Source organism: Lepus europaeus, chromosome 2 (genome assembly GCF_033115175.1).
Source record: "Lepus europaeus isolate LE1 chromosome 2, mLepTim1.pri, whole genome shotgun sequence".
Lineage (NCBI taxonomy): Eukaryota > Metazoa > Chordata > Mammalia > Lagomorpha > Leporidae > Lepus > Lepus europaeus.
The window spans coordinates 84,345,572-84,369,647 of record NC_084828.1 but is presented as its reverse complement, the minus strand read 5'-3'; the positions used below and the strand labels follow the sequence as shown (position 1 = coordinate 84,369,647).

Sequence of the window (24,076 nt, the reverse complement as noted above, 5' to 3'; positions counted from 1 at the left end):
ACTTAATCACCCTGAACTGCAATTACACCATATGTAAAATGGAGCTAATACTAGTGTCTGCCTCAAAGGGTTATGAGAAAAAGGATGAAAAGCATTGCAAGGGGCAGGCATTGTGCTGCTGCTGCTGAAGCTGCCGCCTAGTAATGCTAACATCCCATTTGAGTGCCGGTTGGAGCCCTGCCACCTCCGCTTGCAATCCACCTACCTGCTAAAGTGCCTGGGAAAGCAGAAGATGGCCCCAGTGCTCCCGCCCCCGCACCACATGGGAGGCCCAGATGGCGTTCTAAGAAGCCATCTGGGGAGTGAACCAGTGCATGGAAGATTTCTTTCTCTGTGTCTCTCCCTAACTCTGCATTTTCAAATAAATAAATCATTTTTAAAAAATTATAACTGTGGTTAATGCTTCAGAAATAATAAAGTATGCTACAGACACCAAACCTTTAAAGCCTAAGTATCCAACATGTACAATAATAATTTAGCACCTGCAGCTTTTCTGGAGTATTCATAAATACTCAACTCCAAATCTCTATTAAGCCATTAATACATGTCTTCCAGAATTTCCGTAGCAATATCTATAGCTTTTATTACATTCTAATGGGGCCAGCACTGTGGCACAATGGGTTAAAGCACTGGCCTGTAGCACCGACATCCCATATGGATGCCAGTTATAGAGTCCAAGCTGCTCCACTTCCAATCCAGCTCTCTACCATGGCCTGGGAAAGCAGCAGAAGATGGCCTGAGTCCTTGGGCCCCTGCGCTCACATGGGAGACCTGGAAGAAGTTCCTGGCTCCTGGCTTTGGATCACCTCAACTCATCTCTGGCTGTTGCCGCCATTTGGGTTGTGAACCAGTGTATGGAAGACCTCTCTCTCTCTCTGGCTCTACCTCTAACTCTTTTAAATAAATATAATAAATCTTAAAATTTTTAAAAATGTAAACACATCTTAAACTTTAAAAAAATAAACATTCTAATTATTAATAAATTACATCTATATCAACAAGGTATTATTTTCTTCTGCCACTTTTTTTTTTTTTGACAGGCAGACTGGATAGTGAGAGAGAGAAACAGAGAGAAAGGTCTTCCTTTTTGCCGTTGGTTCACCCTCCAATGGCCACTGCGGCCGGCGCTGATCCGATGGCAGGAGCCAGGTGATTCTCCTGGTCTCCCATGTGGGTGCAGGGCCCAAGCACTTGGGCCATCCTCCACTGCACTCCCTGGCCACAGCAGAGAGCTGGCCTGGAAGAGGGGCAGCCGAGATAGAATCCGGCGCCCCAACAGGAACTAGAACCCGGTGTGCCAGTGCCAGAAGGCGGAGGATTAGCCTGTTGAGCCACAGCGCCAGCCCTTCTGCCACTTATTCTAGGGTTTATTCAACAAAATTTTTTGAGAACTTTTTAAGATCACTGACTCCTAGGATTTGTGGAATAACAATATTACATAGGAATAACAACATTACATAGTAAATCAGGAAAATACTCAGGCTAGTTTTATTTCCATTGGTAGATTATCATTCCCAGCTCTTTGCCCATAAAGAAAAGGTAATGTTACACCTTCTGAAGTAAATTGTTCACTGGAAACTGAAACAGTAGTTCAAGATAGTCAGCCAGGGACAGACACTGTGGCGCAGCCGGTATAGCCACGGCCTACGATGCCGGTATCCCCAATGGGTGCCAGTTCAAGTACGGGCTGCGCCACTTCCCACCCAGTTTTCTGATAATGTACTTGGGAAAGCAGCAGAAGATAACCTAAGTCCTTGTGTCCCTGCAGCCACATGGGAGACCCCGACAGAGTTTCAGGCTTTGGCCTGGCCCAGCCCTAGCCATTGCAGCCATTTGGGGAGTGAACCAGTAGATGTAAGATCTCTCTCGGTATCTCTCCCTCTATTTCTGTAACTCAAATAAATAACAAATAATAAATTTAAATAAATAAAATTTTTAAATAAGTAAACAATATCTTTTAAAAATAAATAATAATATCTTTTTAAAAAAAGATAGCCAGCCATTTATTCAATGCACATTGGGTGCCTACTACATACCAACTAAAATAACACCTAGGGATATAAAAAAATTAAAATCTCTGCCCTCAGAGAGCATGTGTTCTAGCAGGACACAGACAAGAAAAAGTATGCAGTGTGTCATATGATGCTATGTGCAGTTTTCTCAGCATAAAATTGACGTATCTGGGTGAATCAAAACATGGTTAAGTGGACAAAGAACTGTGGTGAGCAAATAACCCTTCAGTTCTAACTTCAACTTCTCTGATTTCTGACCAGAAGAGATTTGGTAATTGGTGTTTCCTGTTGTGTAATGAGCACATTTGTGAAGTTGGACAAACTGTCCAACCTATTCCTTCCGCCTTAGACTTGGTTTACATGTCAATGCCTACATGAATGGTTTCTAAAAACCTTCTCATCCAGTGTCAGGACTAGGTCCCATCCTCAATGACAGATTCCCAAGGGCCACCTTATCTCCTACTCTGCTCCCTCCTGTTTCTGCTACAAGAACACAAGACCCAAAGGTTCGGACCAAGAGGGAGGTCTACTTTTATTATCTAACAATACCACATTAAATGTACCTCAAGATATTACCAGCCCACAGAAACAGCACGTTCCTTTCTATGAATTGATCCTAAGGAAATAACTTATAATCTACTAAAATATTTAGCACTAGGATATAGCAGAGGCAGGTTTCTGAGGGCAAAAACTGGAATCAAATATTCATCAATTAAGTGATTAACAATGCAATCACTCAAAGTGGTATATTCAACAAACTGCAAGTAGAAATGTTTTAGGATAATGGAGGGAAAAACCTATAGATTAGACTCACTAGACATATTAGCCAACTGTAGTATATGGAACATATGCGATTGATTTGAATAATCTATCTGTAAAAAATCACATTGGAGATAGGAAAATATGAACACTGATTACAGTTTTTTTTTTAATATTTATTTATTTAAAAGTTAATAGTTACAGGGGCCAGCACTGTGATGTAGCAGGCTACAGCAGTGCTGGCATCCCATATGAGCACCAGTCTGTGTCCCGGCCACTCTTCTTCCAATTCAGCTCTCTGCTATGGCATGGAAAAGCAGTACAGGATGGCCCAAGTGCTTGGGCCCCTGTACCTGTTGTAGATAACCTGGAGGAAGCTTCTGGCTTCAGGTCAGCCCAGTTCTCACCATTGCAACCATTTGGGGAGTGAATCAACGGATGGAAGGCCTTTCTCTCTATCTCTGTCTCTCTCTCTGTAACCTCTCAAATAAATAAATAAAATCTGGAAGGAAGGAAGGAAGGAAAGAAGGGAGGGAGGGAGGGAGGGAATCTTCCATCTGCTGGTTCACCCCCCAAATGGCTACAACAGCCAGAGCGGGGCCAGGCCGAAGCCAGGAGCCAGGAGCTTCTTCCAGGTCTCCCACGTGAATGGCAGGGACCCAAATACCTGGGCCATCTTCCTCTGCCTTTCCCAGACCAACAGCAGGGAGCTGGATCGGAAGTGAAACAGCCAAGACACAAACTGGCACCTGTATGAGAGCCAGCTAGGCAAGCAGCAGCTTTACCCATTATGCTACAATGATGGCCCAATGACTTTATCTTTAAAGTTTAAGGAAGTGTATGATTCTTTTTTAAGAGATAAATACTGAGCTGGCGCCACAGCTCAACAGGCTAATCCTCCGCCTGTGGCGCTGGCACACCGGGTTCTAGTCCCGGTCGGGGCACCGGATTCTGTCCCGGTTGCCCCTCTTCCAGGCCAGCTCTCTGCTGTGGCCCGGGAGTGCAGTGTAGGATGGCTCAAGTGCTTGGGCCCTGCACCCCATGGGAGACCAGGAGAAGCACCTGGCTCCTGCCTTCGGATCAGCGCGGTGCGCCGGCCGCAGCACGCTGGCCACGGCGGCCACTGAAGGGTGAACCAACGGCAAAGGAAGACCTTTCTCTCTGTCTCTCTCTCTCTCTCACTGTCCACTCTGCCTGTCAAAAAAAAAAAAAAAAAAGAGATAAATACTGGATAGTTTTTGGGTGAAGTATCTGGGATTTGGTTAAAAAATAAAATCCAAGGAGGGGAATAGTAGGTGACAGCATCAATAAAACAATGCTAGCCAGGAGCCGATGGATATGAATATTCTTCTCTTTACTCTTATACACATTTGAAATTTTCAATAAAAATTTTTTACAGTCTTATCAACTGAAGGAAGCAGATTAATAAAACAGTAGGATCCTGCTGAATAATTCTATAAATACACAAACCCAAAGGTCTATATAGGGAAGATCATGTGTAAAGAAAGCAGGTTTTACATGCCAAGAAAGAAGTTTCTCTCTTGGCACTGTCCAACAGAACTTCCTGTGATGACAGCTACTCTGTGATCATCCCTTTTCTTTTTTCTTTTCTTTTTTTTTTTTTTTGACAGGCAGAGTGGACAGTGAGAGAGAGACAGAGAGAAAGGTCTTCCTTTTGCCGTTGGTTCACCCTCCAATGGCCGCCGCGGTAGCGCGCTGCCGCCGGCGCACCACGCTGATCCGATGGCAGGAGCCAGGTACTTATCCTGGTCTCCCATGGGGTGCAGGGTCCAAGCACTTGGGCCATCCTCCACTGCACTCCCTGGCCACAGCAGAGAGCTGGCCTGGAAGAGGGGCAACCGGGACAGGATCGGTGCCCCGACCGGGACTAGAACCCGGTGTGCCGGCGCCGCAAGGCGGAGGATTAGCCTAGTGAGCCGCGGCGCCGGCGCGTGATCATCCCTTTTCAAAACCATCACCAGCTAGCTACGTGGGGCTACTAAGTTCTTAAATGTGAGAATATGACTGAGGATCTAGACTCTGCTTTGTCTCCCTTTAACTAATTAAAATGATTCTATTTTGAGCAGCACAGATAATAGAATTATGGATGATTATCTTCCTTGTTTTTTTATCATTTGAACATTTTTCTGAAATAAAGACACTGTTGATGCAATATGGAAAATATAGGGTATTGGCTTTCAAAGCATTTACTAGATTTCTCTTCTACACAGGACTCTTGTGAAAATGAAATTAAGCTGAATAAAGTCAGGTTCCATAGAAAAGTTTATCTGTCTGCTTTCAATTATTAGAGGAAAGGCAAAACCAGGCAATTCATTTCCAGTTCTGTTTTTCAACACTTCATTCCTTAATCCCCAATTCATATAAAAATACGCTTTTGTTTCTTGTTTAGTTACTAAAAGAGTGTAAATGTGCTGCCTAGATTAGGAACTTAAACAGATCTATCAATCACAATAGTAAAAAAACTAGTGCAAGGGCCAAAAAGAGGCTTTTGCACTTTAAGTCAATGAGTTAGGGGCCATCAGAACTCTTGTGATCAAACAGATCAAAAGAAAAAACTTAAACGATCAGATGGATTTCTTGATTGAAATAATCAGCAAACGGGATCAACATGGATCAATTTTAAAGGGTTGGAAAAGAATACAGATGTTATATCTTATATATAACAGATGTTAACAGACATGCCATACTAAGTATATTTCACAAAAAAGTAGAAGTCTGAGCATAAAAGAACTATGCCAGAAGTGAGAATTTTATTGACTTATTATTGCAATTTTTCAGCATACAAAGTACTTAATCAAGTATATTTACAATTCTTACATAATGTACATTTTAGAATAACTATAAAGATATTGTACTTTGTTCCATTTACAATGACAAACTACAGTAAAACTACATTCATTAATTAGATACAAATCCTCTACATACTAATAAAAAGTAAATGGAGTGTTGGTTATACATTCTTTAAAAATACCTTTTCATGGGTAGCAAGAAATATTACATGTAATAAGTCTTTATGACTGGAATGATCCAGAATACCACAAAGCACAAGTAAACACTTATGGAAAAATAGCTCATCATTTCCAAAAGTTAACTTTTCACCTTTGTGTAAAATGGTGCCAAACAATCTTTATAATGTGGCAAGCTTTCCTTGCTTGAAATTAACACCCAAAAGAGTGTTAGGGAGTTTGAAGAAAAGTGGAAAAATCTAGACAATAAGTAATGCAAAGACCAATGCAGAGAAAAGATTATTTTATCAAATCTAGCTTTGTACTCCCTATTATCACACTTTCAGTGAATAAATATATATGAACAGAAAAGAGATATCCAAAAAGCCATATTTAGGGATGTCGGATCCAGATACACTGAACCCATGCCCCGTTTAGTTATCTCTCATTTGGATGCTTCATCCAGTAATTGAGAAGGATATGCTGAATTAAAATTGCTTTTTAAATTTTTTTACTTTCTCTAATGTTTACTGAAAAAATACAAAATTTTCTACAATTTTACGTCTTCAAATCTCGATCTATTCCTTCAAACCTCAATCCAGGTTCTCCAAAATATTTGGAGCCTTGCCACGAGAATACAAGGAAAGCTGGCAGTCATTATCAGATTGTGATCCTTTACAATAATTTCAAATCATATCATGATACAAGTAAAGTGCCTCTGACTGTCAGTCAGTCAGACCTGGGTTATGGTGTCAACTTTGCCACCAACTAACACAGCAAATGACTCCCCCACCCCTATAAAACAAGAGGAGCACACAGGATCAAAAAGCAGACAATGCTGACAATCTCCCAATAAGAATCTCAGAAGTCCCAGTGTGAGAATCAGGTGAGATAAAGTAATGTCAAATTACACTGTAAGTAGCAAGCAGTATACAAAGGGGTGCTGTTATATTTATAACACATATTTATGTTACATTTAGTTTTACCCCACTAATTTTATCTGTGAGGAACCCTGAATCCAAAAAGGGTAGTGACTACTGGTCTGTGCTCTTCCCACTGTATCATGCAGTTCCAAAGCCATTCAATGCTATAAAAATGTACCATGCCCATGGTGTTATCATTCAAAAGAGTTAATCTGACAATATAAGAGTGATATTGGAATATGAAATTATTCCAAATGGGATATCTTACAACATTGTTTGTTGTGATCACATTGAACATATGTGAGATTGTGGTTTTTTAAAAAAATACTGCTAATGTATGACAAACGTAAGTTGTTCGATTGTGAAGGTATACCTTTTTTTCCCCCAAATTACACTCCTAAAGAACCAAAGTACATATTCCAAGTCAAGTTTATATGTTTTGGTGAGTAAACACCGAAGTTCATTAAAATCAACGCTGAAGACTAGTAAAAATTAGACAATACTCTAATGTGGTAAATCCTTGGAAATTTCTGAATTTCTAAAGATTTTATTAAAGATAACTTCTAGCTTAAGCATGTAAATGATGCAATGAAGCATTGCATTAAACTGCTCAATTACCTTTAGCCTAGTTCTAATATGAAACGGCATTTTATAAACTCTTCATAGGTAGTATTACTATTCTTGCTTTGGCATTAATCCAATTTTTAAGTTTATGAGCTAATGACAACAAGCTAAAAAATTAGGAATCAGAAACTAATGTCAGCAGATCAATTATGGAAAGAAAACAAAGGGCAATCACAGGGACTCATGAAGCCCAAGAGAATGTTTAACACTGTTTCCACTATGATTCCTCATCTGGCACTGAACACTTCTCAGCATAACAAAACTCGGATTTGCTACACACTGTGGAAAGCTACTAGCTGGCACAGCTAACTACACCTAAGAGCCAACCTACCTTGTAACTATTAATTTAACTTAAAGCCTTGCTGTTTACTCCATCATTTCTGCCAAATTTAGTCCAAACTGGATACCAGCACATTCAAGAAATCAAGCCATAGAAATATATTTCTGTATTTGCCAGCTTCCCTGCAATATTAAAGATTTAGATTTCTCTGAAGATATTCAGAATAATGATCATCTTTAGGGTACTAAAAATATATTTCTAAACATTAAATTTAAGGAGATATTAATTACTGCCATATTAACAACCCATGACTCAAGTCACAGGAGTTAGAGTGTCATAAGCAACTGCCTTCACAATCACACGTATCTCAGAGGTGTTTGGAAGCACCGATGGCCGGACCCAAAAGGAAAACTGCCTAGACTTCCTCAAGGTCAAGAGCTTTAGGAGTGAAGCCCTGGGATTAAATAGGAACAGGCACTACAAAGGAGAAGTGAGGGCTTTCTTTTCACTTCTCTTTCTTCTTCTCTTTAACATATTGCTTTTCCTTGAGTTTTTGGACAACTAATTTCCAAGTACATTCTAAAAAACACTGTTGTTCCAAATCAGATTTCTGCCTTCAGATAAAGTATCTAAAAGTCTATCTTTGATCTATGACTCTGAAATGAAACAAGAAAGATTTAAAGTTCTTGATATTGTTCTAATTAAAATACAATGTTTTGGAAGTTAGCATTTCCTCAGAAATAATTCACAAATATATTTTATTCTTATCCAACATATATTGACCATTACTAAATAAACATTAATGTATCCAAAAAGGCCTAGGTAGGGACCCTTTTCTGTGATATAAATTTATTTAAGTATAATTCTTATTTAGTGTTTCATCAATTTATAAAACTCTACTTATCGGGGTAAAATGTTAGAAAATTTATTACCTACCCAATTAACTACAACTTCTCTTTTGCAAGTATAAAACCTTAATGTAGAAACTGAGCATCAATAATATTACTTAAAAATAATTTTTAATGGGTTAAATTTAATTATTGACAGCATTAGAAAGGTACCATAAGGCAAATTATCTAACTCTTCTATACTCGCCATAAGATATGTCAATCAAAGGTGGGATAAGACTAATTTGTAACATATAATGGTAACTAAATATACTGATAATGTTTTGGAATTTAAGGGTTTGCAATTCATATAAGCAAATATTGAAGCTATATACATGCTGTAATTTAAAAGAATGTACATTGTTTACAGTACACAGGATGGAAATCAAAAGCAAGTTTTTGCTGTATACTTTAGTGTAAACTAAGAAAATATGGGTCTTTTTTCTACTTTGTATAAATTTTCCTTTCACCAACAGCAACAGCAAAAATGTTATCAATCCAACAATGAAAAACTATAACTTCTGAACTGGGATTTTTTGATGGTTAAAAAAAATTAACAGTTTCTCTTTTGCTTCATAGAAAGAAGGACTAAATCTAAAGGATTGAACTACGGTTTACTATACAGCTATTATATGTATGTAAAAGTATCAGACAGTAACCTGTCATTTAAGGAATGCAAGGGCATTCATGAGCAAATGGGGAAAGTGTAATCTCTAGTTTCAACAATGAAGTCATACATTGTGTGCACAACAGGGAGGCTACCAAAAAGCAAAAGCACACACACCTATTTATGAACCACCAAAAATCATCATGGAAGTCAAAGAAAGAACACATTCTTGAGGCAGGCGGAACAGCTGGCTTCCACTTGATGCAAACATGCTGGACCAAATGATTCCACGCTCGACGCATGGGGGGGGGGGGGGGGGGGAGAGATCAATGCTATCATCATCCCCCTTGACCAAAAAAAAGAGCGAGAGAGAAGAAGATTCTGTCTAATCTCTTTGCATCCTATAACCTACAGTTAGATGAAATCTAGATTCAACTTTATTAAAAATAAATCCTTTAAACAGGTTTTTAATTTTTTAATAAAATAGGTCCTATAGTAGGTTAGGGTCCTCTCCCAACTACTAGATGTTTAATTTATAACAACATCAGTGAATGGGTACCTTTTCTCCAAACCATTCAATATATAGCAAAATTAAGTAGAATTAATTCAGTAAAAATCTGTGAATTTTCAGTCATGGTGAGGGTCATCAGGTTTCTTATGTTCCCCCTTCTTAAAAAATTTCAGAATTTCTGTGAGTCCTGCTGGAAACGATTTAATTTCTCTGGATTATTGGATGCCATTTGGGAAAAATCACGAAAAATATCCTGGTACGTTTCATCACCTGCATGAAAGTACAATAAGAATGAATTTAAAATTTATACAATTAAAGTACTAATAAACAACAATTTTTATGACTACTAAATGTCTTATAAATCATTACGTTAAAATTTTATTCAGATGAATATTTTTGGAAGAAAAGAGAGCAAATAAATATAAATGCTGGAAAAGTATTTAATGAAAGGAAAAAAACTATACCTGAAAAAAGCACCTCAGATGCAGCCACAGTGGAAAGTTCAGAGTTAGAAAAGAACAAAGATGCAAGTGTTTTAAAGCAAGGTAAAGAAATACATTTATTAACATGAGAAATAAGTCATTCTAAATGAGTTAGAGGAAACAAGACATTCTTCAAATATTTTCCTTGATAAAGGTCAAAAGAAATGACCAAACCAAACACTAAAGTTCCTGATGGATGCAAGTTATTAATCAACAAGACAAACTGATCATCAGATGGAAACAACTTTCCTATTTTAATATTATATTTTAATCAAAAAATTTAAATTGAAATAACACAATGAAGTTAATTCTTTAATGGTTAAAATTAGCGCACCTAGGCTACAGCTTACTATGCTTAAAATGGAAAATAGAAAATGATTATCAAATCATAGTTTCATATGTAATCAGAGTGTTTTGTTTATTGTAGACCTTATGAGCAAGAATACTATGATAAAATGGGAATGAATACCAGTGATCACCGTTAAATTAGAGGAAAAAGAAAGTGAACACACACAAATATGCTCATAGAGAATATTCTATTGATATTATAGCACAGTGAATACAGTTTTTCTTGCCATGAGAAACTAAATATATACAGATTAATTCCTCAGAAAAAAGAATCTTATTTTTAAAACGAATCATTCATCATGAATGCTTCCTGCTAAACACTGGCTTCACACAGACGCTTAGCGTAACTGTCCTCAGAATTTAGATCATAAAATACTGTTTTAGATAACTATTGTTGTAACATGATTTTATAATTATTTTCCAGAAAATACCTTGCACCCATCTTATAATAAACTCATTGACACAGTTGTTATTAATAGTGCAGTAAGTTTTGTCAGTTTTTAAGAGGCAAGATTTGTGAGGCAACAGATATCATACCAAAAGCTAGAGAATTAGAAAAATGTTGGACAGAGGTAAAGACCTAGCAAAAATGTCTAACAGTATAACCCAAAATTTCCAATAAAAATTTTTAATATTTTTATTTGCTTTTAATATTTAGTCTATATAAAATGCAATTTATTAAAATCTCTATATAGTTTTCATTTAGCCCTGGAAATTTATTCATGACCTGAATCAATAAATTAAATCTAATCAAGCAACTTTACAAAGGAAAAAAAATGGAATCTTAGTAGTTTGGTTGTGACACCTAATTCAAATCATTACTACTAAAACAAAATAAGGGTTGACATTCTGTAACAACTGGTGACACAATCTACTTATACTCATGAATTCTTAAAAGTTTACTTCCACATTAAAAGACAAACTACAGCCTTTCCCATTTTTAGTCATTCTAAAAGATAACAAAACAAAGAGAGCAACAATAAACTTTAGCAGTTAACAAACCATACAAATATTCTAAAAATTTTAGATGTTAAATGAAAATATTTAAAATATTTATTGTAAACTTTATAAATATTTTTAAAATATTATTTAAACAGGATAGTCTGGAATTTTACTTTCCAAGAAAAGTGTAAAGTGCAGATTATAATACAAAAATACCACAATGATTGTACCATTGAACACCAAAAGTAACTTAAAAGGCACACATTATACATTCAAGAGGAAATAGAAAGAAGGATCTAGCAAACACTAATGCCAAACGGTTTACAGATAGCACCAGATGAGCATTCTTAAATATAACAACAGTACAATGGCAATATATGGCTTCTACTATTAGCAATGCATATTTTTATGACAAGCTGTGGGATTTTTTTATGTTTTCCCAGTTTTTGTTTTTAAGTCATCTAGTACCTATTACACAAGTACATTTTAGTAGAACCATTGTACCATGCAAAACAAACTATAAGACCTTTCATTCACTGAACTAAACACTTCCTTGAGGGAAAATGTTGGCGCTATAATAATCCTTGGTTTCACTGACTGAATACATTTGAAAAGTTACTACAATACAAAAGGAAGTTTCCACCCTCACACACACATACACACAACTTTTTGTTAACAGTTTCTAACAAAACAATTAGTGCACTGTTACTATACTACCTTTCTTAGACCTCAAAATGCGTGTCAAAAGCAAATATTACAACAATGACTAAGATAGTTAATACAGCAAACACAAACTGAACTTCATTGTGATTACTTAAAATTTAAGTATAATTGCAATCACTTAGAATTTCTCACAAGGCAAACATAATTTGTCTATACTAGAACACATAAATAAAACTCAGAATATGCTGCCCTGGAATATTATTATAAATGATAAATAACTAATCATCCAGTATTTGTAATACTAAGCATATTCTTTAGAATTACTTAGCCACGTTCCAGTTCCCTTCAGAGAGTTAACTCTTCTGTGTGCTTGGAGAAATTGAGGTTTTTAAAATACAGACTGTTGTGTTTCCACTGAGAGTGTAGACTCATCTTTAATTTTTGGTATTCAGAATACTCATGACAACAGCAGTAATGGTGGTTCAAGAACTGGCCAATTTTGATCCCTCAAGTGGGGGGCACATGTGAGACTCACCTCAAGATGATTAAATGCATAATCTTGCCCTGAGTTGGCAATACCTTCATTTTGTAACTGAGTAAATCAGTGATTCCCAGTCTGCCTACCACAAGTTCACATAACCAGTAGTGGACCCCTAAAGCTGTTCTCAACTGGCTGAGGACCTGCCAATAATCGAGAGTCATAGGACCAGAGACTGGAAATTACCAAACTGGTCTCCAACAATTAAGAGCAGGATGTGCCATTTCCCTCATCCACATAGGCCTCCCAAGAGTTGTAGGCACTCCTGAGGAAGGACATTGCCTTCTTTCAGAAGATGTATGTCCTCACATTGCCTTGAAAAAAAAAAATAGAGTCTCAGGTTCTTGGAGTTGTAGACAGAAAGTTCAGAAAGGAGATTCCCTAGAAACAAGTCCACAATTGCCAAAGATTTTATCTGAGTCTTTCAAATGATAGAGCTCCTCATTATCAAAAGACTGAAAATACCTGCACTTAGAAATTACCTGGAATTCTGAGGTTTTTCTTTCTATTGCTAGGATAACCAAAATAGGATCCCAATAAAACAATTAACCAAAATCTATGAGAAAAACTTTTAGTGATAAGCAGAGGAAAAACCATGAGCCAAGCACATCTGCTCTCCAAAGATGCATAAAGGGGAAAAAAGCAACCAGAAAGCAATCACTGTGCCATTTCACCATGTCACCTGTAAAAGCATAAAATTATTCTGCTCTAAATATTAGGCACTGTGAATGAATTAAAAGCATAATTAACTTTGAAACTGATCCTTAAGTGGATCAAGAAGTCCAATTTTATTCTGACAACACTATTTCCAGAATTCTGATCTATTTTTTATCCTCAAAACTAAAATTTGAGAATGGGAGGAGAGCTTGTTTTAAAATGCGCTTTTTCTAATTTTCATTAAGATAAATTAGAAACATCCATGTTTCTACTATGCATGGAAGGGATTACTCATATACTCTGGATAAACTTAATACACATACCATAGTGAAAGAGACATTTGAATACCAAATGTCGAGAGCCAAAACCCAAGTAATTGGGGTGGAACCAGACGGAGGTGGCAACAACCCAGAGGCCCTGACCTGTCAGTCTTCCCACTTCCAGAGAAGAGCTGACCACTGACCTTTGCACTAATCACTTGGGTGAACTCCAGCAGCAAACACCTTAAGGAAAAGAGTAGCTGACCAAACATTTAAGTTTAAAATTTCAGGGAAAAAAAATTATCTAACTTAAAATCTTGACGTTCACTCTTATCTCAGGTCATATCCTTTGAGCATTGTTTATTTTAAAGTGCTTAAACACAACGGCCTCAAAAATGGCCTAGTAATACTATCACATACATATATCTGTTATAAAATTATAACTTATGTAAAATCTGGCATTCAAGTTTAAAACAAATGGGTGAAATCCAGGATTAATTCTAGAGCTTCACCCTTAACCAGTACTCCTCTTCCTGGAATATTAAGAGTCAGCAGTATTCTACGATCCATAGGATTAAAGCAGGACACCTAGATTGGAAATATCTAGTTCAAGTGCCTCCATTCTCAAAATTCTCACTTGTTCTCTACTAAATTAAGCAAAAAGAAGCAGCCGATACTGTTCTCTAAGAAAAGAATGGCCCCAAACTGATATTATATATTAATCTGGCTAAAATAAAGTAAATGACTTTAGCATAAAATACAGAGATTTCAAAACACATTTAAACAGGAAGAATAAAAGATATTATCAGGCCACTTTTAAATTAATGCATCAATATTCCCCTTTTTAATTCGATTAAATGAATGAACACTGTGAAGTATTTTAGTCATAAATTCCTGAATTTTTTACTAATATGTATATGAATTTAAAGCAGAATAGTAATTCATATATTCAACTTCATGAAATAATTATTCTCTTCTTGGTGAAGAATATACCACCAGCATATGTTCATCAAAGACAGGAATCTGATCAGCACACATTTTCTTATTTCTTGACATCTTGACTCACAGGTGAAAATTATTCAAAATGTAACTTGAAGTGATCATGAATTAAGATTTCTCTAATAAGAATAAGTCAACTTAGCCATTAGGTCCACAATATACTGGTCTAAATACTTGCAGTTATCCAATAGATGTTATACAACTGCTTGAGGCAAAGCTAACGATAAAGTGAGAACTTTTTCCTCAACCTTTTAAACTGATTCCATTCCCTTTGTGAACTTCTCAATCTACTGGTATATTTTTATCTTAAATCTTTAAATCATTTTCAGATAGGCATACAAGACTCATCAATAAACTTTTTCATGATACTTTCCATACTGACTCGTTACATATCAAACACATGATTTGTCTTTTTCCCTGAACACAATTCATAGAAATTCCCTGAATAACAAAAAGAAAACAATTTTGTTATATTGACAGCTAAAAAGAATTCCAAAAAGAAACCAACCATTTTGCTGCTGTAAATATATATAAAGAATACTTTTATCATTCCATTCACTTCACTGGAATGTATATGGAAGACATCTGTACAGCAGATAAAGTCAGCAGCCAGACTTAACTATAGCAAGTCAATGGGTACTGTAATAGGAGTAATTAAGGATTTTTAAAGGCCCAAGAGTAGCCACCCAAGAATGTAAGAAGTACAGTCCATCCTAACAACTCACAATTTACAAGTAAGTTATAAAAACTAAGTTATCATGTTGGTTTGCTAAAGAACTATGAATCTTCCAACTGTAAACTGATAAACTCCTGAATGCATTTCTTATACTGCATTTCAGTATGATTATTAGTAGAATATTGACCTGGCTGTCCATAAAGTCCTTCGGATTCCCGCATCTCTTCATTCATTCTTGCTAAGCGTAACCTAAAAGTAAATAAAAGAATCTTTTAGCTGATTTGTTCATAAACAAATGAACTATATAGGCAGGTAATTCATGTACTAATATAATTCTTTTTCTTTTACCAGTATTTGCCACTAAAATAAAATGGCTTTGGGTTTATCAGACCTTGCAAAATGAGATATAAAATTATCTCACAATCAGAGAATTCTCATGATAAAAGACAATGAAAGGTTTCTGACAAGTACATTCCAGTTCCATTTAAGCAGCATCCCTGCAACAACTCCAGCATACTTGCTTCCTTCAGACTCCAGAGGATACCTGGCTCCTACCACAACCTGGCAACAATTAACTGCCAACTGGTGAAATTACTGCTTCTCTTGTGTGGAAGCAATAGGTTGTCATAAGTTCTCTGGCTCACAATGAGGTGAGGGAGTTTCCAAGTTTTAAATTGCAGGTGCTATCTCTAAGTACTGAAAATATATTCTGATTCACAAATATTAAAATAAATGGGGCTGACACTATGGTGTAGCAGGCAAAGCCACTTCCTGTGGTGTTGGCATCCAATATGGGCCACTAGTTCAAGTCCCAGCTGCTCCGCTTCTGATTCAGCTTGCTGCTAATGTGCTTGGGAAAGCAATATAGAATAGCTCAAGTCCTTAGGTCTCTACCCATAAAGGAGACCCAGAAGAAGCTCCTGGTTCCTGGCTTCGGACCAGCCAAGCTCCAGCAGTTGCGGCCATTTGGGGAGTGAACCAACGAATGGAAGATTTCTGTCACTGCCTCTCTCTCTTGATCTGTAACTTTGACTTTCAAATACATAAATAAATCTTTTAAAAACTAAATAAAATTAAACAACTATGGGATACCAAGGTTTTCCCAAGGCTACCATATTGGTATCTTAGAATTACTCATCCTGGCAACTGAAGGAAAACATGTAGCATTGGGGTAAGAAGGTAAGTATTTCCTCTTTTCATTTTTTCCAACTAACTTTGAGCAACATTATGAAAAAGACAAATATTGTCTCTCCTACTTTGTACAGCTCGCCTGTCCTGCTGAGCCAGTAAATATCCACTGCCTTCCAGGACCTGTATCACCCTCTTCTGACATCTTCCCTCTGGCAACAGCAACATCAGACACGGACTGTTCCTAACCTTCAAGGTTCCACAACTCCCTTCATCTGTTCACTCAATCACTGTATGAATTAACAACAGCTCTGTAAGTTTTCCTTTGGCATCCTTATTTTTAGAAAGAGTCCTTTACAAAAATTCTTAAGTGAAACCTAAGTCTTTCTACAAAATGAGAAAATCTAGACAACTTGGAAATCAATATTTTTGAGGAAGGGGATTATTGTTATATAGGAACTGCCTGAGAAGTTCCCAGGTTACTTTCTCTATAGTATCTTTTCTTTAATAATTTATTTGTCTCATACTCTAACTCCTCAATAATTTAATAGTTCTGACTTTCCTACAATAGACTTCACAATAACAATAATTCAAGACACTGAGTACAGGGAGTTGGTTTTGCTGTTTGATTTCATTAATATGGCAGGGATCAGAGATGGATGACACATGGCAAGTCAAGGATTCTCACTGGAAGCTTAGGAGTTCAAGGCAGCCATGGGAGTTTGTCTAAGTGTCTGAGATTCAGTAATGTAGATGGGCCTACTTCTATTCAAAGGATGAAGGATCAGTAATTCTGGGCTTCATGTAGTGCAGAATTGACTAAGTAAATAACTTCATACAAAATATGCTTGAGGTTTCTTACGTAACAATGAAGTACATGTAACAGCCACATTTCTAGATTACAAGTGTAACAAACTAGTTTGATGTAAATCAAAGCAAGACTTCAAAATTCTTTCTCTAACAGATCACATTCAATTTGATTCAAACATTCAGAAACATGTATTTTTATCATAAAATTTATCAGGGGGCCACCGCTGTGGCATAGCGCCTCCAGTGCCAGCATCCCATATGGGTGCTGGTTTGAGTCCCAGCTGCTCCATTTCTGATCCAGCTCTCTGCTATGGCCTGGGAAAGCAGTGGAGGATGGCACAAGTCTTTGGGGCCCTGTGCCCACTTGGGAGAACCAGAGACTCCTGGCTCCTGGCACCTGGCTTTGGATTAGCTCGGCTCTGGCCGTTGCAGCCAATTGGGGAGTGAACCAGCGGATGAAAGATATCTCTCTCTCTCTCTTTTGCTCTCTCTCTCTCTGTAACTCTGACTCTGACTTTCAAATAAATAATCTTAAGAAAAAAAAATTATCAGGTGCAGGGTTTGCAGTGGAGGATAGCCCAAGATCTTCAGTCCCTGAAACCATGTGGGAGACCTGGATGGAGTCCAGGCTCCTGGTTTCTGGCTGGCTCAATCCCAATTATTGCCGCCCTTTGGGGAGTGAACCAGCAAGAGGAAGATCTCTATGTCTCTCCCTTTGTACCTGCAGCTCTGCTTTTCAAATAAAGAAATAAATCTGTTTTTTAAAAATTTAATCAGGTGTTTGTGTGAATACTTTATAAAAAAAAAAGTTAGAAATGTGCCAGGGGATTCCAATACAATCCCATCAAGGTTGCATGTACTAATGCCATCTCACTAGTCAAAGTGATCAATTTCAGTTCACAACTGATCACACTGATAGGTCTAAGAGTTAAAGGGATCACACAAACAAGACTAGTGTCTGATAATACTAACTGATAGAATAAATAAAGGAGAGTACGATCCAACATGGGAAGCGGGATACACAGCAGACTCATAGAATGGCAGATGTCCTAAACAGCACTCTGGCCTCAGAATCAGCCCTTAAGGCATTCAGATCTGGCTGAAGAGCCCATGAGAGTATTTTAGGCATGGAAAGTCAAGACACTCTGGCAAAAAAAAAAAAAAAAAAAAAAAAAAAATCCTAAATGAAAGATCTCTGCGAGTGAGATCCCAGTGAAAGAATGAGCCATCAAAGAAGGAGGTACCTTTCTCTGAAGGGAGGAGAGAACTTCCATTTTGACTATGACCTTGTCTGAATAAGATCGAAGTCAGTGAACTCAAAAGGCTTCCATAGCCTTGGAAACTCATGATTAGAGCCTAGGGAGATTACTGACGCCTTAAACAAGAGTGTCAATTAGGGGCAAGCATTTGACAGCACTTAAGATGCCACCTGGGATGCCCATATCTTATCTCAGAATGCCTCACTCAAGTTCTGTCTGTGCTTCTGATTCCAGCTTCCTGATATTGTGAACCATGGGAGACACTGGATGATGGCTCCAGTACTTGGGTCTCTGACATCTACATGGGAGAAATGGATTGATTTCCTGGCTTCTAGTTTTGTCCCAAGCCAGCCTCAGCTGTTACAGGCATTTGGTGAGGAAACATGTGGACAGAAGATCTCTGTTTCTGTCTCACTGCCTTTCAAATAAAAATAAATAAACTTAAAAAAAAAAACAAAAAACAAAAAACAACCAAGAGTGTCAAATTGTTAAGTCAACAACATGAGTCACTGTGTACTTACTCCTCGTGTGGGATCTCTGTCCTTAATGTGTTGTCCAATGTGAATTAATGCTATAGCTAGTACTGAAACAGTATTTTACACTTTATGTTCTGTGTGGGTGTAAACTGATGAAATCTTTACTTAATATATATTAAATCGATCTTCTGTACATAAAGATAATTGAAAATGAATCTTGATGTGAATGGAATGGGAAAGGGAGCGGGAGATGGGAGGGGTGCAAGTGGGAGGGAAGTTATGGGGGGAAGCCATCGTAATCCATAAACTGTACTTTGGAAATTTATATTTACTAAATAAAAGTTAAAAAAAAAAAAAAGCACAAATTCCTGTCACTGTGCAAAGGCAATGCAACTTCCCAAGTTAATAACATCCATGTAACTGGCTTCTCTACTTAGGGCACTAGAATAATTACCCATTATTCTACCAATCTCAAATTCCTCCCCCCTTAGAAATATACTAAAAATTAAACAAATCATTTTAGAGTACTAGGACTTGAACTAGCACCTATATGGTTTTCTTTTTCTACTAGTGAAGCAGTAGAGCAGAAGTGGCTAAGAAGAAGGGTTTCAGAATCAGAATTCTTGGTTTAAAGTCCCAGCTCCACCAATTATTAATTTCTCAAATTATCTGTTGCAAAGCTTCCTTATCTATAAAATGAGAAAATGTCTTACTGGGTTTTTATGATAAACAAGCCAGCTGTTCATTCATTTACAGTGTTTACATTTAATGTACTTAGAAAAACATGTGGCAAATTTAAAGCTCACACATTAAGTATAAAACTCTATGTTAACAGCCTGTACAAATAATACATTATATGAAAAAGATTTGAGTAGAAGAAAATACTTACAACGTTACTATATCAGCATTGGCTGCTTCTACAGCTATGCTCAAAGGGTCTTTCCCTTCTTCATCAGTGGCATGTTGATTGGCACCTCGTTTTAGAAATAAACACACCTGCCTGTTTAAGGAAACAGCATTTTTCAGATATTTACAACAAGGAAAAAAGTTAATATTTAACTTAAAAAATAAAAAGTTCTACTTAATTAAAAAATAACATTTTTATTAAGAAACTCTTAATTCATTCTACAAATATTTATTAAATACTGACTAATAATAAAAATTTACCAAGACCAGTCTCAAGATATTTTCATATACATTTTATTTAAAGTGCTATATAACATACTGTGATGTATAAATTATGACCCCTACCCTCAAAGAATATCATAAAAAATGTGATGCTAAGACATAAAAAATAAGTAATAGTGGCATCCAACATGAGTACCAGTTCGAGTCCCAACTGCTCCACTTGCAGTCCACCTGCCTGATAATGCACCTGAGAAAATAGCAGAAAATGGTCCAAGCATCTTGGGTCCTGCCACCCACTCAAGAGACTCAGTGGAGTTCCAGGTTCCTGGCTTCAGCCTGGTCCAGCCCTGGCAGTTGTGGCCATTTGAGGAGTGAACCAGCAGATGGAAGATCCCTTTCTCTCCCTCTCTCCATAACTCTGCCTTTTAAATAAATAAAACAAGTCTTCTAAAAAAGAAAAAAAGTACTTGAGGTTTTGCCACCCATGTGGGAGATTTGGATAAAGTTTCTTCTACTGGTTCCAGCCTGACCCAGCCCCAGCTGTTGCAGGCATTTGGGGAGTGAACCAATGAACAAATGATTTCTCTCTCCCTCTCCTTCTCCCTCTCCCTCTCTCTGTCTCCCTATATCTCAAATAAAATAAATAAACATTTAAACATATATATTTATACACTTCTGAAAAAATGGGCAAATGGGGTCTACAAAATAGGAAGAATTATGATAATTTTAGAAGAAAAATACAAAGACTAGGTTAAATACTTAGAGAAGTATAGAAAATTTTTATGATGGAGTTATTGAATTGAATCCCACTGATGATAGAGGGAAATAAGCTATACTAAAAGCTGAAGACACTAAAAAATAAATTTAAAAAAGAAAAACCAATTATGTTGGGTACCCTGAGGTGTTTCATTTAAAAAGTCGGCTATGATAAACTTTTTATATAAAATCAAGATTTATTTTATTTATACTTACTAAGAGAAAGACCATTTTCATGATTTTATTGTTCTATGAGTCTTAATATTGCTCCAAACGCCATAATATCAATATCCAAACTAAGAATTTCATTTATAATTTGACTTTAGCAACCCTAGGGAAAAACTAGTGATTCCAAAGTTACGAAGATCTCCCAAGACAGGCTGTGTGTATGTGCTATGTAGTTAATGTAATGTATGTGTACATTTATAAATATACACACAGAAAGAAGTCTGACAAAATCATTACAATTTCAGTCACGGAGGAGGTATTACACCTGACCTACTTAAAATAATCTAGTTAAGTTAGGTAAGTGATGCAGTACAAAATCTAAAAGCTAACAATGGCTTTTTAAAATTTTTTTATTTAGTTTATTTAAGAGACAGAGCAGACAGACAGTTCCTATCTGCTTGTTCACTCCCCAAATGCCCATAAAGGATGGCATAGGGCCAGCCTGGCCCGATGGAAGCCTGGCACCAGGAACTCAATCCAGGTCTTCCATTGCGTGTCAGGAACACAACTACTTGAACCATCAGCCATCATAAGCTGACTTCTAGGGTACATATTAGGACAGAATCAGGAGCAGTGTCAGGACTCAAATCGAGGTACTCTGATACAGGACACAGGCATCCCAAGCACTGTGTTAACCCTAGGCTAAATGCTTGTGTCAACCACAGGTTTTTTCTGAACAAGAGTCTTTAATGTTCAAATTCTATCATACTAGTAAAGTCACATGAATGTACTTCTTTACAAACTAGCAAATGACCTTAACCTCAGAAAAAGCTAACTACTATTTCAAAATAATTTTCAAATAAAATCTATTTAATTATTTAAGCAATCTATTTACCCTGTATGCCCTAAGACGGTGGCATGGTGCAGTGGTCCCCGCCCTTGAACATCTCTTTGGTTCACATTAGCACCATTCTGTAGAAGGAACTCACATGTCACCAAAGAGCCCTTAAAGGAAAAAGGAGGGCAACAATGTACAAAAAGAAACAACAATACATTTCTATTTAAAAGCAGTACAGTTTTATTTATGTTAGTCAAATAGCATTTCTATTTCATTCTCCCTTCCCCCCCAAAAAAATAACTCCCAGGAAAAGCACAGAAATGATAAATTGTTTTATTTTCTTCCTAAGGACTATTTCTAGTAAGAAGTCATTTGCAGTTTGTGATCCAACAAAACACACTACTACTTTCATTATCAGATTTTTCTTCTACTTAAAAAAAAAAAGCTGAACCAATCAAGTGATTCCCAGATATCATTACCAGCCCCACAGAGGCTTCTTCTGTTTTCTAATCCATCTATTAATACAAATTTTAAAAAACGCTAAAACCATCTTGAACTGTTTTTTTAATGTTTCACCACCACCAAAAAGCTCCAAGTAAGAATTCATACCCCTAATACAGCCTGAATAAGTGGTGTTGCTTTGTTTTCCTCTGAATTAGCCCAGTTCACATCTGCACCATGAGCCAAAGCCTCAGCCATTTTTGGCAGATTTTTTTCATATGAAGCCCTGTAGAGTTGAAGTCCTGGATTAAGATGTTTAGAATCGAGAAACACAGAAGAATCTTGCCTTTCTCCTTCTGTAATGCAAACACAAATACAACAACAAAAGTGGGCTCTTGGTGAGGGGATGGTAGGTACTGTCTAATAAGTACACAGTTCTGCAGGATGAAAAGAGTCCTATGGATATATGTAGGCAAACAACATGAATGTATTTAAATGCCACTGAACTGCATGCTTCAAAATGGCTAAGATGGTAAATCTTCAGTGTATTTTAAAAAATGAACTAAAACCACAATGTGAAAACTGTGACATAAGAAACCATTAAACTATCCTAATTTGACTGTCACACAGACATCTTACTAGCTATAGAATATTCATTTCCTAAACATTCAACTTTTTTAAAAAAAGACATCAACTGGCATGTCAGACCCTTGTCATCTTGGCCAGTATCCAATGGATTAAAAATAGGGTATATTACTAAAAGCTTCGACATAAGAGGGAGCTAGAATTCCTAAAGAAATTTTACTACCAGGGGTCGGCGCTGTGGTGCAGCAGGTTAACACCCTGGCCTGAAGCGCCGGCATCCCATATGGGCCCGGTTTGAGACCCAGCTGCTCCACTTCCAACCCAGTTCTCTGCTGTGGCCTGAGAAAGCAGTAGAAGATGGTCCAAGTCCTTGGCCCTCTGCACCCGCATGGAAGACTTGGAAGAAGCTCCTGGCTTCAGATTGGCACACCTCCGGCCGTTGCAGCCAGTTGGGAGTGAACCATCAGATGGAAGACCTCTCTCTCTCGACCTCTCTCTGCCTCTCTTCTCTCTGTGTAACTCTGACTTGCAAATAAATAAATCTATCTTTAAAAAAAAAAGAAATTTTACTACTAGATCAAACCTCACTTCATTCCTAGGGTGATTCAAAACCATCACAATTTGCACCAGTCAGATAATTTGAAGAATGCTTATTCTCTTGAACATTCTATAAGATCAATCACTTAAATTATGAAGGAAAGAATGTAAAGCATAAAGCACAGGTTAAAAAAAAAAAACTAATAGGAATGGAGTTTCTGATCTCTTTCTCCTGATTAAAAAAAAAAAAAAGATGGCTAAATGGAAGGATAAGGAATAGTAAAGAGGTAGAGTTCATGTGGTTTAACAATTACACTAAGCTACTGGCACAGCACTTTGAGCACATACCATGAGGCTTAAAGAATGTAAAACTAGGAAAAAAAACTTTCAAACATGAAAAAGAAAATTGCTACCTTCTCAGTTAACAATACATTCCAAAAAGACTAACCACTTCCTATAGAAACTACTTAATCAAAACTAGGCATTTACCACATGCATGTTCCCCAATAATACCAATTAACACTGAATTTCATAAAAACTCACCAGGCTCATATAAACTATTGGCTGACACTGTGGAGGGTAAAGATTCTCTTCCATCATCAGAGCTCTGCTGGATTCCACTGTCATTACTTTTAACTGTTTTAAAGAAAAATCAGCTGGTGATTAAAGTTCAGACCATTTAGAAAACAGTCTCCCACAAGCAACAAGGATTTAAAATGAGCTTTTACACATAAACATGAACTCTGCACCACCAACAGAATACATTTAGTACTATCTTAATCCTTTTGCACACTTAGCTTATCAAAATATAAGTCA

At 36.9% G+C, this 24,076-nt stretch overlaps 1 protein-coding gene across 1 annotated transcript in view; it reads right to left on the bottom strand.

The window, feature by feature from the left end:
- Window positions 1–5,523: 5,523 nt before the first annotated feature.
- ACAP2 (ArfGAP with coiled-coil, ankyrin repeat and PH domains 2) overlaps window positions 5,524–24,076 on the bottom strand; it is a 158,493-nt gene continuing 139,940 nt past the window's right edge. The window contains exons 18-23 of the mRNA XM_062209903.1: window positions 23,804–23,896; window positions 22,307–22,494; window positions 21,755–21,864; window positions 19,697–19,807; window positions 15,322–15,383; window positions 5,524–9,839 (exon numbers count right to left, since the gene is read on the bottom strand). Of these exons, the coding sequence (XP_062065887.1) occupies window positions 9,739–9,839; window positions 15,322–15,383; window positions 19,697–19,807; window positions 21,755–21,864; window positions 22,307–22,494; window positions 23,804–23,896 (665 nt within the window). The 3' untranslated portion in view covers window positions 5,524–9,738. The remainder of the gene's footprint in view (window positions 9,840–15,321; window positions 15,384–19,696; window positions 19,808–21,754; window positions 21,865–22,306; window positions 22,495–23,803; window positions 23,897–24,076) is intronic.